The following is a 17731-nucleotide window of genomic DNA, read 5'->3' as shown; positions in this document are numbered from 1 at the left end:
TATCATTGGCCAAAAGTGAGGTAAAGTAAAGCTGTTGTACTTCTGGTGACCAGAAAGCAAAGACAGGGGAAGGGAAGTGTTGTAGGATATTAAGGTGTGTTACTTTTGTTTATGTTGTATTTGTTTAACTCTGTGAAACTGTTTTACTGTGCCTGTCTAAAATACCTGATGGTCTAATAAAGAGCTGAATGGCCAATAGCAAAGCAGGAAGGAGAAAAGATAGGCAGGGCTGGCAGGCAGAGAGAATATATAGAAGGAGAAATCTGGGAGAAAGAAGGAAGTAGCTAGAGAAGGAGGAGGACATCAGGGGCCAGCCACCCAGCTACACAACCAGCAACAGAGTAAGAAAGAAAGGTATACAAAAATAGAGAAAGGTAAAAGCCCAAAGGCAAAAGCTAGACTGGATAATTTAAGTTATGTAAAGCTGGCTAGCAACAAGCCAAGCTAAGGCCAGACATTTATAATTAAGAATAAGCCTCTGTGTGTGATTTATTTAGGAGCTGGGTGGTGGGCACCCCAAAAGAGTAAAAAACACCACCAATAACAGGGAAGAAGCCAGGGTCCCAGTGTCCCTTAAAGAGCATGGCCCCATCAACTTAACTTCTTCTGACGAGGTCTCACATCCCAACAGCACCACAGATTAGTGATCAAACCTTTGTCATGTGGCCTTTTGGGGACATTTCAGATCCAAACCAGCAGTGGCATATAAGTGAGAGTTTATTTCTGACCAGGTTTCTCTTTATGTCATTCCCATATTGTTTCAGTTACCGTAAGTTTAAGGTAATACTTAAAATTGAGATGTGTGAGTCCTCCAGATCTGTTATTTTTAAAGGCTGTTTTGAGTATTTTGAAATACTCTGAGGCTCCATAAAAATTTCAGATAAAAAGAAAACCAAAATGCTAATTTTTAAAAAAAATTGCCCAGCAAATGGAAAAACAAAGCACTTCTTTATTTAAGAATACTATAGAATCTTCAGCTACAGAAGAAAGCCATTCAGCCATGTTGTTCTTCCTCTCAATCTATCTTATTTTTGAAGGCTTTTACCCACAAGATAGTTTAGCTACAATGACCTCTAGGTACAGCAACTGCAGTGTTAGCAACCAATTTAATCATCCAATATTTTTCCAAGTAAGCATCTAGTACCAGCTTCCAACATTGCTTTTACAGCAGAACTTCAGTCTTTAAATATAACCCAGCATTTTTGTTTCCTTTCTGCTTTGCTGTACAGATGTTGGAGATTATAGCATTGGCTTTAACTCTAGCATTTTCTGACAGTGCCTGTGTAATAGTTTCATATGCTACAGCAATCTGTTTATTAGCATAGTGTTCAAGTCCAGGACTTGGCTCTTCCTATGGTGTGATCTGTTTGGCCAGTTCAATTTCTGATGTTTATCCCCTATAAGAACTCAAATTCATTAGAACACCATCATCTCCTGCCCTTTCTATATCAACCATCAGATCGTCTATAGAACATCAATGCACTACAGTAGAAATAGCACCACCTCCTTTCTCAAGACTGAAAACACGTGTATCTTTAACTTCTGTGAGGCAAGGGCTGTTACAGTGTCCTCCTTCTTCCAGGCCAAGAGGAGTCAATCCAGGAAGGGCAGTAGCTCCAACTCTTTTATTGTCTCCTGAGATCCCATTTTGAGTTGAGTCTCATCAACATTGTATTTGCTTGCATAACAAAGAGCCATGCCTGCCATGCTGTCACCTTATATAAATGTTGTAATGAAATTTTCACCAGCACCCACAATAGCTTTTGATTTGTATGCCCCTGAGATTTTCTTCTTTAATGAAATCCAGCAGCTCTCTAGCAGTCTTTATCAGCATGGTTCCCTCATCTCTGTTATCATGCCCTCAAAAGGACAAGAGTATCTTCAGTTTCCTTCTTAAAAACAAACAAACAAACAAACAAACAAACAAACAAACAAACAAACAAACCAGCAACCCATGCAATACCAGAGCCCACAAGTTTACAAGCTCTGACGTTATCAGCATTGAAATGACTGGAATCAAGAGAAATAGATACATGTGGCTGAGCAGGCAGCATGCCCAAATTGTGCTGTTTTCATAGTGTGTGCTCATTCTGGGGGTAAGAAGTAGAGTTGATACCTCATTAACATCCCGAGTGGTTTACAGAGCCCCATCATCTAGTCAGGAGAATGCTCGTAGGCTTTTTGTGTGCTATTTCATAACCTTCTATCGTCTTTGAAACTGATAAACCATCCCTAAGTTCTTCGGCTAGCTCCAGAAGAGCTCCAGCAAATATCAGAACGAAGTTTGTGCCATCCCCAACCTCTTGCTCTCAAGTATGAGAGGCCAAGACATCACTTTTGCAGCAGGATGCTGGGCTTCCAGATCTTTCAAAATGGGCGTTGCCTCTTTTGTCACGAACCGCTCTCCGGGAGACTGAGAACCATTTAATTCTTTCCACTTGGTCCCCATGCTGTGAGAAAGTCTGGGAAAGTTTCTTGCAAGCTTGTGTTTTTATACATAGCCTCTTCTAATGCTAGAAGTGTTTTGCTGTATCCCTGAGCATCTGGAAAAAGCCTGGAAGCTTAGGGCCTTGAAGTGACATGGCCAGCTTGCAAGAAGCTGTTTATGTGCTCCTTTGGAAATCTGGCGGAACTGAGGAGCAGGCAAGCACAGCTGCTGCTTCTCCTCTTCCCTGGAGACTGGGTCTTTCTATATAGCCCAGGCTGGCCTTAAACTCATCATTGAGCCCCAGCCTTGTGAATGCTGGGATCACAGGCACATGCTACCATACCTGTTATACTTATTTTTCTATTTCTGCATATAGTGGTTTGGAGATTGTGGAAAGAACAACATTGAATCTGGAGAGAGAGAGAGAGAGAGAGAGAGAGAGAGAGAGAGAGAGAGAGAGAGAGAGAGATATGCTGGGGGATGTCTTTCTGTATGCTGTGAATATGTGTTGTTCCCACTGGTTAGTAAATAAACTGCCTTGGCCCATGGCAAGGCAGCTTAGAGGCAGGTGGAAATCCAAGGAGAGACAGGAAAGAGAAAGGCGGACTGGGGGAGATGCCAGACTGCCATCCTAAGAGCAACATGTAATGGGATGCAGGTAAAGCCATGGAACACATCAAGATACACAGATTAATAGTTATGGGTTGAGTTACACTATAAGAGCTAGCTAGCAAGAGGCCTGCCGTAGGCCATACAGTTGATAACTAATATTAAGTCTCTGAATGATTATTTTATAAGTGCCTGAGGGACCACAGGGCTGGGTGGGACCTGAGAAAACTTATGGCTAAAGAGAGAGAGAGACAGAGACCAAGACCGTGTATGTGTGTCCATGTATCCAAGAACACCACATAGCACTTGTGGAAATCAGAGGACAACTTGTAGAGTTCGTCATCTCCTTTCACCTTGTGGCCAAACTCAAACTCAGGTTGTTAAACTTGTCAGCAAGCACCTTTACCCAGTGAGCTACCTCATTGGTCCTAAACACACACACACACACACACACACACACACACACACACACACACACACACACACACGAGAGAGAGAGAGAGAGAGAGAGAGAGAGAGAGAGAGAGAGAGAGAGAGAGAGAGAGAGAGAATGAATGAATGAATGCTTAAAATTTATTAGCAAGGTGGTGACTGAATTTCCCCTTTGCTTGCAACGCCGCCCGCCCTCCCCCCCCCCCCCCCCCGCCCTCCCCCCCCCCCTGCCCCTTTCCTGCTGCTTCTTGCCTGTGGGCTGCGTGTGTCAAGATGAAGCTGAGTATCTATCTCTTTCCCAGCCATCACCTGTCAGAGGTGCACCAACGCGGACAAGGAAGCAAACTTTGTACTTTCTATGAGAAATCAATAGCCACAGAAATTCCTGATGATGTTCTGCATGAAGAATGGAAGGGTTGTGTGGTCTGAGTCAGTGGGAATGACAAACAAGGTCTTCCCATCAGGCAAGGAGTCTTCTCAACTTGGTAAAAAAGGGAAGAATGGATTTTACTAGGCTACTGTGCCTTTTACTAGGCTATTGTGCCTTGGCGGTTGAGGCGCCAAAGAGCTCACAGAATCCGAAAACCTTTTCAGTCTCTCTAAAGAAGATGAGGTCCAGCAGTATGTTGGCGGGATGTCCTTTAACAAAGGGAAGAAGCCAAGACGAAAGCCCTGAAGATTCAGCATCCTGTAACCCCACGTGGCCTTCCACACAGACCCTCAGGTACTGCTCTGAAGAAACGACGCACCAAGAAAAGGGAGGAAGGCTGCAGAATTGCTAAACCTTGGCTGAGAGAATGAAGGAAGCAGAGAGCTTCTACTTACATGTCTGAATCCAGTAAAAAATAACTCTTTAAGGGTAATTAATAAATGATCAGACTTGGAAAAAAAATAAAGAAAATTTCCCGTTGGCTATTCCCAAGTATGTTGAAAAAAAAAAAAAAAACAAAAACCAAACCAAACAAACCTTCTTAGAGTATAATCTTGTGGCTTTTTTTTTTTTTGCCAACATAAATGCAGCTTATGAAAATATCAAACATTGCTACAATATTTTAAAACTTTAGAAAGGGTCTTTATGATCATGTATTAGGTTTCATTTTGTCAATTTGACATGATATGGTTGATATATTGTGCACCCCAATAAACTTATGTTGGGGTCAGAGAACAGAACAGCCATAATATTAAACATAGAGGCTAGGCAGTGGTAGCACAGGCCTTTAATCCTAGCATTCTGGAGGTAGAGATCCATCCAGTTCTTTGTGAGTTCAAGGCCACACTGGAAATAGTCAGGCATGGTGACACACATCTTTAATCCTAGCGCTTGATATCTCATATCTTGCTTGGGAAGGACACACACCTTTAATCCCAGGAAGTGATGGAAGGAAGCAGAAAGGTATAAGGTGTGAGGACCAGGAACTAGAGGCTTTTAAGCTTTTAGGCTTTTAGCTGCAGTTCAGCTGAGATCCATATGGGTGAGGACTCAGAGGCTTCCCGTTTGAGGAAACAAGATCAGCTGAGAAGTTGGCTAGGTGAGGTTGGATGTGGTTTGTTCTGTTTCTCTGATCATTCAGCATTCACCTCAATACTTGGCTCCGGGTTTGTTTTTATTAATAAGACCTTTTAAGATTTGTGCTACAACACAATGTAGCTGGGATCACCTGGAGAAATTTAAATGAAGGATTGTTTAGATTACCACAGGTGAGTCCCTGTGGTAATATTGTTGGTGGTAGGTGCTACCATTCTCTGAGCAAGGGATCCTGTGTAAGAGAGGGGAAATCGGGCTAAGCCCTCGTATGCATTCATTAATTTATTGTGTATGCATTAATTCATTGTTCATTCATTAGTTCATTGCTTTCTGCACTTGACTGTGGATGTGATGTGATCCATTTTCATGTTTCTGCCCCCTTTACTTTCTTGCAGGTGGACAGCAACCTGGAACCATGAGCCGAATGAACCCTTTCTCCATTACATTGCTCCTGTCCAGGCATTTGATCTACCTTTCCAGGAGACAAAGACACCGTGCTATATCAAGAATATGAATAAAGTGTCAACTGGTGATAGAGTTTGAAGCAGGGAGCCGGGTGCACTTACCCATCACACATAGGCGCTGGCTTCAACCCAAAGCTCCAGAAAAAGTTTGATCTCATTCAATTTCGATCTTTATTAGACATTCAGACTGGCATAGCACGGTGTGTCAGCATGGTGGCATAAACTTGAAATCCTAGCACTTTGGAGGCTGAGGCAGGAAGATCTGGAAATAAGCCATAAATTGAGCAACTCTATAATTACATGTAGATCTATCTCATTCTGTGCTACAATCTTTACAGCCTTGAAGTAAGTAGGTCCTGATAAACTGAGAGAATTCCTCACTATAAGCAACATATATTAATTTTTATACAGCCTCTTAGGATCACTTTTGTGTACTACCATTTGAGGTGAACTTCTCAGAGTGAAACTGCTGAGTCTGAGGATAACTGCACATTTACATTTTTGTACATTACAGTTTGATAATATTAGAGCATTATCATTTCCTTAGTTTTGGTGAAGGTCACAACGTCCACCCCCACTGAAAAAAATGAGCAACAGAACAGCATAACGAATTCGTTAAACAGCTCATTAGCATTGAATGAAGCCATCAGAAGGAAACACCCAGAGGCTCAGGGAAAACAGTTTTTATGCTCAGGATAGATAAAGAGTGGGCAGCTTTGGGAAATGTGACTGGGCGGAAGTTCCATTCTCATGACAACAGACTGTTGGAGGTGGGTACCCAGCAAGGTCCGTGTTTTCTGGTTTGTTCTCTGTTGCTGGAATAAACACTATGACCAAAAGCAACTTGGGAAGGAAAGGGTCTCTTTCCTTGTGCTGGTTACAGTTCATCAAGGCTGGAAGCCAAGGCAGGAACTTGAAGCAGAAACCTGGTAGGTGAGCTGCTGACCCACTTCCTGTCAGGTTCACGTTGAGCATCCTTTCTCATGCAGCACAAGCCCACCTGTCTGAGGGATGGTACTGCCGCAGCACAAGCCCACCTGTCTAAGGGATGGTACTGCCGCAGTAGGCCCGGCTCCCCTGCATAAATGAGCAATCAAGAAAATGCCCACAGCTGGGGATGGTGATTCACACCTTTAATCTCAGCACTTGGGAGGTAGAGGCAGGTGGACCACTGTGAGTTCGAGGCCAGTCTGGTCTACAAAGCTAGTTCCAGGACAACCAGGGCTGTTACACAGAGAAACCCTGTCGGGGGTGGGGGTGGGGGATGGGGGGAGAAAGAAAAGAAAATACATGCTCACAGACCAACAAATTAGCGATCAAGAACAGCCACAGACAGGCATGCATACAGGATGGCTGTAGTTCCTCAACAGAGGGTCCTCTTCCCAGGATCCCAGCCTGTCTGGATTCTCCTTTGCTCTGTACAGCAAGCATTCCTTCCTGCTGGAATGAGTCTTCCCTCGGAGAGAGGGGAGAATGACATTTTTAGGTTTCATAGTTGGTTTGGAACGACAAGTGTCTATTTTACATGCTCTACTTTGGGGAAAAGGAATTCTAATTTTTATGACTGGCTTCGGGAAAGCAAAGATTCAGGAGAGAGGTGAGCCTGGGAAGGGGTCAGAAGGCTTCTTCATGTCCAGGGCATGCTAAAATGCTGCACTGTGGGGACCTGTATTCTGAGTTTCCGACAGAGGGCCAAATCCTAAACCAGCTTGTGCTGACATCCGGTTATCTGCTAATTTGGGCAGACTGGTTGAAAACTGGTATCTCATGATTTCAGTTTCTATTTCTTTACAAAGGAGATCATGCTCTGCCATCCATTTGCCTTTCTTCGTATTTCTTTAGTTTCACTTTGAGGCCCGCGCTAGGTTTCCCTTGTCTCAGGCCTCAGCGAGGAGGCTCGGTGGTGAGTTGGGTGGGCAGCATCGTGCCTTGCGGCTGTGCTCCGCACTCCGCAGGTGCTGAGCTGGGATGCCGGGGACCCCGCCGGCGGGAAGGTGCTGGGAGAGACCCTGCTTGAGAAAGAGCTGGAGAGAGCAGAGTGCACGGAGCCCGGTCCGGGAATCATCCAGATGCCCGCTGGGCATCCCGCGCAAGAGCAGCACAGGCCCGGAGCTCTCCCCAGCGGGGCGGCGGGCGCAGGACCCCGCCCTTCCGCGCTCCGTCTCCCGGGCGACGGGAACTGGAAAGTGAAAGCGGAACCTGCCCGCCACTGGCTTTAGGTCGCCCGCTGCCCGAGCTTCTCCTCCGCGCCATGGCAAGTTGCTTTCCTCGGGGTCGGGGTGCGGGAAGGCGCGCCCAGGGTCCCCGGAGCACGTGTCCCGCGTGATCGCGCGCCCCGAAGTGGCCGTCGCGGGTGCGGCAGGCTTGGCTCCCACGCGTAGGGACACGGGCGCCTTTCTCACTCCTGGCGGAATGGCAAGGGGCACCCGGGTTTTTTCCGGAAGGTGGTTAGGGCCGTACTGAGAAAGGTGGTTTATGGATGAGGAAGAGGACAGTGACCCATAGCCAACTATTGGAAGGAGCTAGCAAGAAGGGTCCAAACCGACGGCACTGGACGGCGGTCTCTGTCTCCACGCCAGGCCTTTCCTCAGGGCCCTGGGTTTTTGTCTAGAGACCCAGATGTTTTGGAGCAGTTGCCATGCATGCGTGAGTATGTATGTTTCACCTGATGTGTGTGTGTGTGTGTGTGTGTGTGTGTGTGTGTGTGTGTGTGTGTGTGTGTTACCTGGTGACAGGTGATTGGAAAAGCAAATAGAGACTCAAACAGTATGTAAAATATTTCTTCTTAGTGTCCTACTTAAAAAGTAAGTTTTACGTTGCACCAGAGTCTGTTGATATAGAGCATGGAAACGGTAAAATGCCATCAGCCTCGTGTCTCTGCTGACATTGCCTTGTTTCAAAGTCTTTGAATAACTTGTCTTTCTTCGGGATACTCGTTTTTCTTCTTGACTGTGCACAGAGGAGACCGATAACTCTGTTCTTAGCTGGTTCCAGGAGAAGACGAGCAGCCACATGTCCTCAGACTTGAGTGAGCTAAAGAGGACACAGGGCGTCGAAGTGGTTCACAAGATCACAGAATGCAGTGAGGTCTTGCAAAACCAGGTCTACAAAAACCCTGGCTCAGGGAGTTTCTTTGATTCTAAAGATAAAGGTTGCGTAGACACTCGAATTAAGAAACACATTCGTGCTGATGAGGTGTGGATGTTTCCTGAGCTTACATGGATTTTTTTTTTTTCTTTGATGTTGATAAATGCAGGAAAGATGGTGGTTCTCCAGCCATTTACCACAGAGGCTGGTGTGGGCTGTCAGAATGCCATAGAGTTAGAAGGCAGGACGTCAGTCAGTTTCCCTGGAAATCTGAAAGTCCCATTGGTCATTCCTCCCCCCACCCAAGGGAATCTTGGGAGAATTGCATTAAGCCTCTGGGGACTAGAGGGAAGGAACGCTCCAATGATGTATTTCATCTTTTTACTGCACCTTCTAGACAAATCGTTTATTCCCATTACAGTGTCTTCCCTGTCATACAGCCAGTAAGTTTTTACTTTTTGTATTTTTGAGCATTTTATCTTCGGGGGTCTTCCTTTGTCTTGTATTCTGTAAGCACAAGCAATGATCACCCCCCCCCACCACCATTTGGTGGGCTGAGACCTTCCTTTACTTGATATTTTGCTCCATCAGTTCCAGTTCTACCTCAGCCTTCAAGGCCTCTCATTTATGGAGCCTCTTTTGGACATTAGCCAGAATTAGTCTTGCTTCCTAATCCTGAATGGCATTTATTATAGTTTTAGGGTTTTACTAGGGGTGATCTGTGTTCTCAGATGAGGTGTTCTGTTTCCTTCTGTAGAACAGTAAAGAGTCCTCTTTCATGCAAACCGAACTCCTTTGGAATGACTTACATGTCTGTCTCCTCACACAGGTGCTAGAAGTTCCTTCCGCACAATTGTAGAGACCTGTTGGTCTCCTGTCATGTATGAAGCTCCTTTTCTACATAAAGGGAAATATTTCAAGTGACGGTCAGAATTTCTCCATGACAGAAAGAGTACCCAGTACATTTTTATTTTTAAATTTATTTTATTTTATGTGTGTGTGTGTGTGTTTTGCCTGCACGTATATATGTGCACCACATGCATGCCTGATGTCCTCAAAGGCCAAAAGAGGGTGTCAGATCCCTTTGAACTGGGGTTACAGGCGATAGTGGACCACCATGCTGGTGCTGGAAATTGAACACAGGCCTTCTGGAAAAGCAGCCCACAGGACTCTTAAATGCTGAGCCATTTTCCCAGCCCCCCTACAGTGCATGTTTTTGGAGAGAAACAGAGTTTCAGGACAACAGTTTTCTTTCTTCTGCTTGCCACTTCTAGTACCCAACATATTGACAGATGTGGAATATATGTTTAATTAATACTGTTTTTGTTAGTGGCTTAAGTGATAGGTATATGTGCCGAGAACTTCATGCATACATCGTAAACTTAAAACCACAATGTCCTTAGGAAGGGGCTCGTGTGCCATCCTATTTTGTATCTACAACTGGATGAAGCAGGGATTCTGAGAACATGAATCCTTTGGGCCATCACCATTGCCTTAGTCAGTTTCTGAATTCTGCTATAATAAATGAGGGGAACGTCTGATTGCTTTCTCCACTTTTCAACTGTGAAAGCTGTACTGGAACCTCACTTAAAATTTTTCTTTGGGCTGTTTTTGTAACTTTTATAACACACTTAAACTGTGTATAACATCACATGATTCTTTGTAATGTAATCCTGTCGTTCCCCCCACCTTAGTTTCTGTTAATACTGGCTTTATTCTTACATTGACAGCGTTGAATATTTCTTTGTTTTCTGTAGCCATTTAAAAATTTTTGGTATTTTGAAGACTTAGCACTTTTGGTCTAAAACTCAACAGTAGTGCATTCTAAGAACAAACACTACGCCAGCAGGGTCTAATTGTATACTAAAATTCTTTGTTCTCTTTTGATCTCATGTCCTGTGTAATTGTCCTTTTCCACATAAAGGGAAATGTTTCTAGGGACAGTCAAAATTTCTTTTCCTTTTTTATTTCCCCCTTTGACTTAAGATTTAGTTTGCTAATGATCTGTAGGCTGGAGCCTCTTCAAATGCCAGAAAAGAGGGGGCAGTGCTCCTGTGTGCCCAGGCTAACTGGTCTCTAGAGAGTTAATTTTTTTCTTAAGTAAAATGGTCCTCAGTGTTTTCCTGCGGTTTTGCACCAGTGTCCGTTACTCTGGGTTTTGTGTGTTTAAGTCGGGGGTAGACAGTGTGGAGAACAAGCTGGAGCAGTTGCTTTACCAGTAGCCATCATGACCTATTGTGTTTGTTCCTTTTTTCACACCTGAGGGTCCCCTTATGCAGACTGTCGCCTTTACCCACAACCCCCCATTTCCTTGTTCTAGGTTCATTTCTTCTGTCTCCTTCTTAGATATACCTTGGTGTATTGTTGACTCCCTGAAATTGGTTGAAATCTCCTGCACCAGTGAACTAATTTTGTTCTTTTACTTTCATTTTTAAGGCGAATGTGTGTGCACAGACCGTTTATCTGTCCTCCTCCTGGGAGGCCAGAAGCAGGCTCCTCCCCCAGAGGAGTCTTATTTGATACAATCCTTGCTTTGAGAGCCCAAAGCTCCCCTGCAGTTTGCTAATCCTCAGTCCAGCTCAGGAGACCTTGTCCTCCCTCAGCTGATTAAGACAGATTATGTCTGAATGTTGCTGCGTTAGCCTGGGTTAACCGTGCACATCTTGGGAGAGGCTGATAGACTCACTTTCCTAACTCAGGGTGGGAGATAAATGAAGGTGTGAAGGAGGCGTGGATTCAAGAGGAATAGAGAGCTGAGTGGTGGTGGTGGTGGTGCCTTTAATCCCAGCACTCGGGAGGCAGAGCCAGGTGGATTTCTGTGAGTTCAAGGCCAGCCTGGTCTACAGAGCGAGTTCCAGGACAGGCTCCAAAACTACAGAGATGTCTCGGGAAGGTGTTGTGGGATATTTGTACACTGTGTGAAGGTGTGTTGCTGTGCTTAGTGTAATAAAAAGTTGAATGGTTAATAGCTAGGCAGAAGGTGTAGGCAGGACTTCTGGGCAGAGAGAGGAAGTAGGAGGAGACAATTGAGGCACAGAGGAGACACCAGTGAGACATGAAGGGACATACAGAACAAAAGGGAGGTGAAAGGCCACAATGTAAAACCCAGGTTAATAAAAACAGGTCAATTTAAGCTATTAGAGCTAGTGGGACAGGCTAAGATATAGACCGAGCTTTTATAATTAATAAGAAATCTCAGTGTCATCATTTAGGAGCTGGCTGGTGGGACAGAAAAAGACTCTTTACACTAAGATTACATAATAAGACCCCATCTCAAAAGAGCAACCCCCCCTTTTTCTTTTGGTGACAGTTTCTATTATTTGGGCCTTTCTAAAATCAAATATTAACTATTATTTTTTAATTATTAGTAGTCTGCATAACTCTCAGATTTGACTAAGGTCTCTATTGGTAGATGGAATGAGGCAGACATTAGCTGCCTTTGTGGAAAGGCCATTGTGTCTCACTGATGTGATGGTGACTCACATTTAAACAGCATCTAACTGTTTTTCTACAGGCTTCAGCATTGAAGATCAGAGACCCCACAGTTTCTGAGAGAACGATTGTAGTCTCTGGTCTTCCAGTTAGCCTTTCCAAAGACCAGCTAGTGAAGCGTTACTTCCGAGATGAGGGTGGACACGTGGAAGAGGTGATATATCCATCAAGAACCAAAGGACTTGCATATGTCATATTCAAAGAAAAGAAAGGTATTTCTTAACCAAAATTTTATATTCTTTGAAATCCTTTTCCTGGTGAAATTAAAATTTCATACTGTTAAAATGATTCATGGAATTGGTCAAGTTTGAAGTAGCATTAAAGATTACTCTACTCTGAAAAGTGGCCAGTCTCATATTTACAAAAATATATGAAAATGGTTCATGGTAAAGTGTGAGTTTCTGGAAAATTGTGAGGCTTTAAAAAGTATTTTGCTTCTGTATATATACCTTGGGAGGCAAATATAGAACATGTGAGAAAAAAAACCCTTAAATTACATATAATTTCTCTCTCTTTTCCAAGACAGGATTTCTCTGTGTGGCTCTGGCTATCATGGAACTCACTCTGTAGGCCAGGCTGGCCTAGAACTCACAGAGATCCGCCTGCCTCTGCCTCCCCAGTACTGGGATTAAAGGCGTGCGCCACCATTACTGGCTACATATAACCTCTTTGGTAAAATTAAGGTAGCAACAAGAATATAATTCTACTCTCTGCTTCTCATCCCTCACACTCTCAAGCAGACATTCTAATAAGGAATCTGCTTTGTTCCTGGTAAAGTTGATCTGAGAACTGTGGCCTGGACCTGAAGTAGGACTGAGTCATTCTGCCTCCCACCTCACCTTGAAGCAACCAGCTGGCTGCTGTTTCTCCAGCCTGGAGGAGGCACAGTCCTCTAGGCTTTGACCCAAGTAGAATAGACTGCCAGAGAATATTCTCCAGGCCAACCCCTCAGGGGTGAAAGTTCCATGCTGGTGTGTTAGCAAAGAGAAGGTTCTTGCTCTGTTTGAGGGGTAAGGAAAGGTCTAGAAATCCCAGATACTGGACCAGCAGTAACCTTTGGCTGTTTCCAAGAGCTTAAGCCATTCCTTGTCAATGGCCATGCTCAGGGATGGGGTTGGGACAAGGGCTCTTCATATTTTTAAAGGGATGACAGTCGTTGTTTAAGTTGATATTTTATGTGCTGAATATTGCCAGACACTACTCTTGGCGCTGAGAACATACTGTGAATGGAATAGGAGGCTTTTTTGTTTTCATGAAGTATGTATCAATGGGAATGAACATTTATTAGGTCAACAGATGTATAATCTGTTTGTGCTTTATTTATATATTTGTTTACAGTTATTTATATATTACCATATAAATGCTATGAAAAAGCATAAATAATAGTAAAGAGATAAAGTGGTAGGTGGCAATGTTTTAGGTAGACTGAATAGGGAAATTTCTTTTACTCTTTTAATATTTTATTTAAAAAATTTATTTGTATTATTTTCATTTTATAATGTGTGGGTATGTATGTATTTATGCATGTATGTGTGTATATGAAAGTCATGCATAACATGAATTGCTAAATGGTCTTATTAATAAAAAACTCGGACTCAGATATTGGGGTGAAAACTGAAAGATCAGAGGGATAAGATAAGCCTGCCACAAGTTCTTACCATTAGGAAATCCTCAGCCTAAGAGAGCTACTTCCTGTATACTCACACCTATATACCTTTCTGTGCCCTGCCATCTTACTTCCTCTCTCCACCCAGCTACATTACTTCCTCTTTCCACCCAGCTCTATCATTTCCTGTCTGTCTGTACAGACTTCCAGACCTCTGTGGTCAACTAGTGCTGGGATTAAATGAGTGTGCCACCATGCTTGGCTTTGTTGCCATTGTGACCTTGAACTCACAGAGATTCAGATGAATCTCTGCCTCCTGAATGCTAGCATTAAAGGTGCATGCTACCATTATGATTAATATAGTGGCTGGCTTTTTCCTCAGATCCCCAGGCAAGCTTTATTTGTTAGAGCACAAATAAAATATCACCACAATCATGTGTGTGTAAAGGTGCTTGAGGAGGCCAGAAGGGGGAGCTGGATTCCCTGGAGCTGGAGTTATAACAGGAGATAGTGAATCACTGGATGTGGGTGCTGAGAACTGAACTCAGTTCCTCTGGAGAAGTAAGCACTGTTTCCTGCTGCACCATCTCTCTAGACCCTTTTTTTAGTTTCTCTGGGGAGATGGAATTTCATGATGTTACCAAGTTGCTCAGGCTTGCCTTGAACTGAGATACTCCGGCTTTACTTCCCTAACAGTTGGGACTACAAGCTACTACTAGATCTAGTTGGGAAACACTGTGTGTGTGTGCGTGAGTGTGCGTGTGCGTGCATGCGTGCGTGCGTGCGTGCGTGCGTGCGTGTGTGTGTGTGTGTGTGTGTGTTGGGGATCACATCACATGCCATCCACTAGGCATGTTGGGTATAATACCCACGGTTTCATCCTTGCAAGATATGTGCTGTACCAACAAGCTATGTTCCCAGATCTAAAATACTCTGTTTATGTGACAATTGAGTAAAGATCAGAATGAAGCAAGAGGTAGGGTTGGGGAGTAAAAGGTTGGGATGGATTCATGTGGATAAAGGGGAAGAACATTCTAGGATAAAAGAAGGATTGATAAAAATTCTGGCTAGCTTGGGGTGGGGAGTGTGGTAAGGAGGGAACGGGAAGTGTAATGAATGTTTGGGGCAACAGAAAGGAGCCCATTGTAGCAGGAGTGGAATGTGCATGGGCAGAGTTATAAATGGATGCGTCCTGTCCCTACCGCCTGTTTCCAAATACACAGTAGTTGCTTCCTAAATTATCACACAGAGGCTTATAGCAATTGTAAATGCTTTGCTGATAGCTCAGGCTTGTTGCTAGCTAACTCTTACACTTAAATTGACCCATATTTCTTGTCTATGTTTAGCCATGTGGCTTGGTACCTTTTCTCAGTACAACATTCTCTTCTTGCTTCTCTGTGTTTGCCGTGACTCTCTGACTCTGCCCTTCCTCTTCCCAGAATTCTCCTGGTCTGGCTCTCAAACTTAATCTCTTCCTGCCCAGCTATTGGCCAATCAGCTTTTTATTAGCAAATGAGAGTAATACATTCACAGTGTACAGAAGGATTATCCCACAGCACAGAGTAAGAGATGTGGGTGGAGTGGGAGCTGGGACCGTGTGCGCTGAGTAGCCTAGGGTCCAGGCAAGGGTTCTGGGTTGTATTCTGGTTAGGGGTGGGAGCCATTGTATTCTGAGTAGAGGGCTGAGGATTAGTTCTCCAAGGCAGCCTTTCTCTGACTAGAGTGGATAGCGTGGGGGATTGACTCAGGTTATTGTTTCTTTATTCATGTATGTGCTTATGTGTGTTTAAAAATAGGACTAGGAAACTATTAACACATTTATGGTGAACTTTAGTGTGTTCGAGCACAAGAGAAAAGTTATTTGAATCTTAGGTTTACAAGAAAAATGTAGCAAAAACCTCACCTTCTGAACAATGGAATGTCTCCGTTTTTGTAAATTAAGGTAATTATTGGTGTGCCAGGTCACAAATACTTTTGTTGCTAATGTTTCCATAGTTGCACAGAATGTCATCAGACAAAAGAAACGCTCCCTGGCCTCAAAGCCTCAGCTCACCGTCTCTCCGTTCAGTGAAAAGGTGAGTGTGGGGACCTAGGGTGTGTTTTGAGGCCTGGGTCCCTTTCTTCTGGGAAGTCTTTGGTGTATAAAGACACACAAAGTGCTCTTGCCCCATGACTTCTTAGGGATGAAAGTAGGAACGTCTCAGTTCTCAAAGGCAAAAGCTGCCTCTAGAAATGTCGTTTTTATATTTCAACATATGTGTGCGTCGCATGATGCCTTTAAAGCAATGGTGAGCTTCTGTGCTGCTGCGGATAATGGGTGGGTTAAAGGTTTTATATGGTCGGGGGGCAATTAGGATGAATATTAAAAAGGAACTTTGAAGGAGCAGGGAAGGTGGGAGTAAGAATGAAAGTTAAAATCCGAAGTATTAGCTTCCATATATATTCTCTAGAGAACCTGGGCTTCTGGTATAGCCAGCTATTGAAATTTCATCTGGGAGAGAGAGGTAGGGCAGGCCTGACCCTGGGGATGTCTGTCTATGGAGCATATGCCAATAGTGTGTGTGTGTGTGTGTGTGTGTGCGCATGTTTGTATATATGGATTCTGAGAAGCACTGTGTTTCCAAACAGCCTTTTTTGGGTGTGTGTGTGTTGTGGGCTGTGACTCCACAGTGTGCAGTGTAGACTCTCTGAAGGAGTGACCTAGAGTGAGAATCTGGGAATGGGAAGGGAAGTCTGTGCATGGGCGGTGGCCCCCCCCCCCCCCCCCCCCCCCCCCCCCGCGCGCCTTTCAGGCCTGACTTAGAGCAAGTGCTGCCTGGATGGCAGAAACCCAGGTGTTCCACTGCTTGCTCACTAGGCTATGCTGTTTTGACTTTTCCCTTTCTCATTTTAGGTCTTCAACTATGTGATGGCTATTCTTGATCTGTCTATTTTTCGGACTCAAATCGTACTAGAAAGCTTGGTAACGGACCTGAAAAAGAAAATCCCAGCTTTAAACTTCAGCCCATTGGGACCCAGTGGGAAAATCTCCGTGCAAGGTTCATTTCTGGCTATCATGAAGCTCAAACAGGCTTTGATAGCAAAAGCCATCTCCGCTTCAGAAAGCAACAGGAAGGAGGATGCCGGCAAGAGGAGAAATCACAGTAGACAGAACCCTGGAGGCGTCCTACAGGGCAGGGAGACCTCTGCAGCGGCACTTGGGACCTCTGTACCTGAGTCTGCCAGAAGCCAAGCGACGCTTGTGCTTGATACAGATGTTTTCCTTTACCTGAAACACAAGTGTGAGTTGTATGAACTAACACTGAACAAATACCGGATCCTGTGTCAGGAGAGCGTGGATGGTGACGTCACCACCATTTGTCTGCAAGATGCTCACGGTGGGTCTCGCCCTAGCGGCATCAGACACGTGAAGGAGCTCATTGAGGAGTGGGCCCAGGGGCTCCACCTTGAGCTCAGAAAAGAGACACTGGTTTTGGAAGGAAGGGGAGAGAGAGAGAAAAGAAAGATTAAGCAGGCTTGTGAACAGCTGCGTTACAGATATCTTGGAGTTTTGGTTAATCCTCACCACACACATATCGACATTATAGGACCTTCATCCGACACGTTCCTGTTTAAGACAGAGCTCATGAAATCCGCAGGGTAAAAGGTCACCTGAGGTCTCAGCCACAGTTGTCATGGTCGCTTTCTACCTAACTGAGAAGTGACTGTGCTTGCCCCTCATTTCATCCAGATTTTATTGTGTGTATCATTGTCTTCATGTTATAGGAGAAGAAGGTAGGATTTAGGGAAATTAAAATACTATCCAAAGTTACCCAGCTGACAAGGAATGGGCCTGGCATTGAATACAAAAATAGTAAGTACCTAAATCAAACTGAAAAACAAAACAACAACAACAACAACAACAAAAAAAACCCTCACTAAACTTGGAAGAAATCTCACTTTTCCTGCAACTCCAAATTATTAGGAAAAGAAGTTTTTCCGCTGACAGAGGTTTGTATGATTACCGTGCTGTTGCTAAGTTCTCAGGGTTTGTATTTACTCCCCACAGCATTAGAATGTTGCCTAGGGTCACTTGGGAAAGTGGTGGT

At 44.3% G+C, this 17731-nt stretch overlaps 1 protein-coding gene and 1 pseudogene across 2 annotated transcripts; one reads left to right on the top strand and one right to left on the bottom strand.

Moving 5' to 3' along the window:
* Positions 1-1051: 1051 nt before the first annotated feature.
* On the bottom strand, positions 1052-2582 carry LOC102912838 (T-complex protein 1 subunit theta pseudogene; annotated as a pseudogene).
* Positions 2583-7590: 5008 nt separating this feature from the next.
* On the top strand, positions 7591-17530 carry Rbm43 (RNA binding motif protein 43). 2 transcript variants are annotated; one of them, XM_076569444.1, is made up of 4 exons: positions 7591-7712; positions 12060-12249; positions 15639-15718; positions 16537-17530. In XM_076569444.1, exons 1-4 carry the CDS (start codon positions 7710-7712, stop codon positions 17284-17286), a joined length of 1023 nt encoding a protein of 340 aa, XP_076425559.1. In that variant the 5' UTR covers positions 7591-7709; the 3' UTR covers positions 17287-17530. The 2 variants fall into 2 exon arrangements, with proteins under 2 accessions (XP_076425559.1, XP_015848526.1); XM_015993040.3 differs by lacking the exon at positions 7591-7712 and adding an exon at positions 7810-8104.
* Positions 17531-17731: the final 201 nt, after the last annotated feature.

This window comes from Peromyscus maniculatus, chromosome 4, assembly GCF_049852395.1.
Source record: "Peromyscus maniculatus bairdii isolate BWxNUB_F1_BW_parent chromosome 4, HU_Pman_BW_mat_3.1, whole genome shotgun sequence".
Lineage (NCBI taxonomy): Eukaryota > Metazoa > Chordata > Mammalia > Rodentia > Cricetidae > Peromyscus > Peromyscus maniculatus.
The sequence above is the reverse complement of the archived record's forward strand: the minus strand, read 5'-3'. Positions and strand labels throughout refer to the sequence as shown.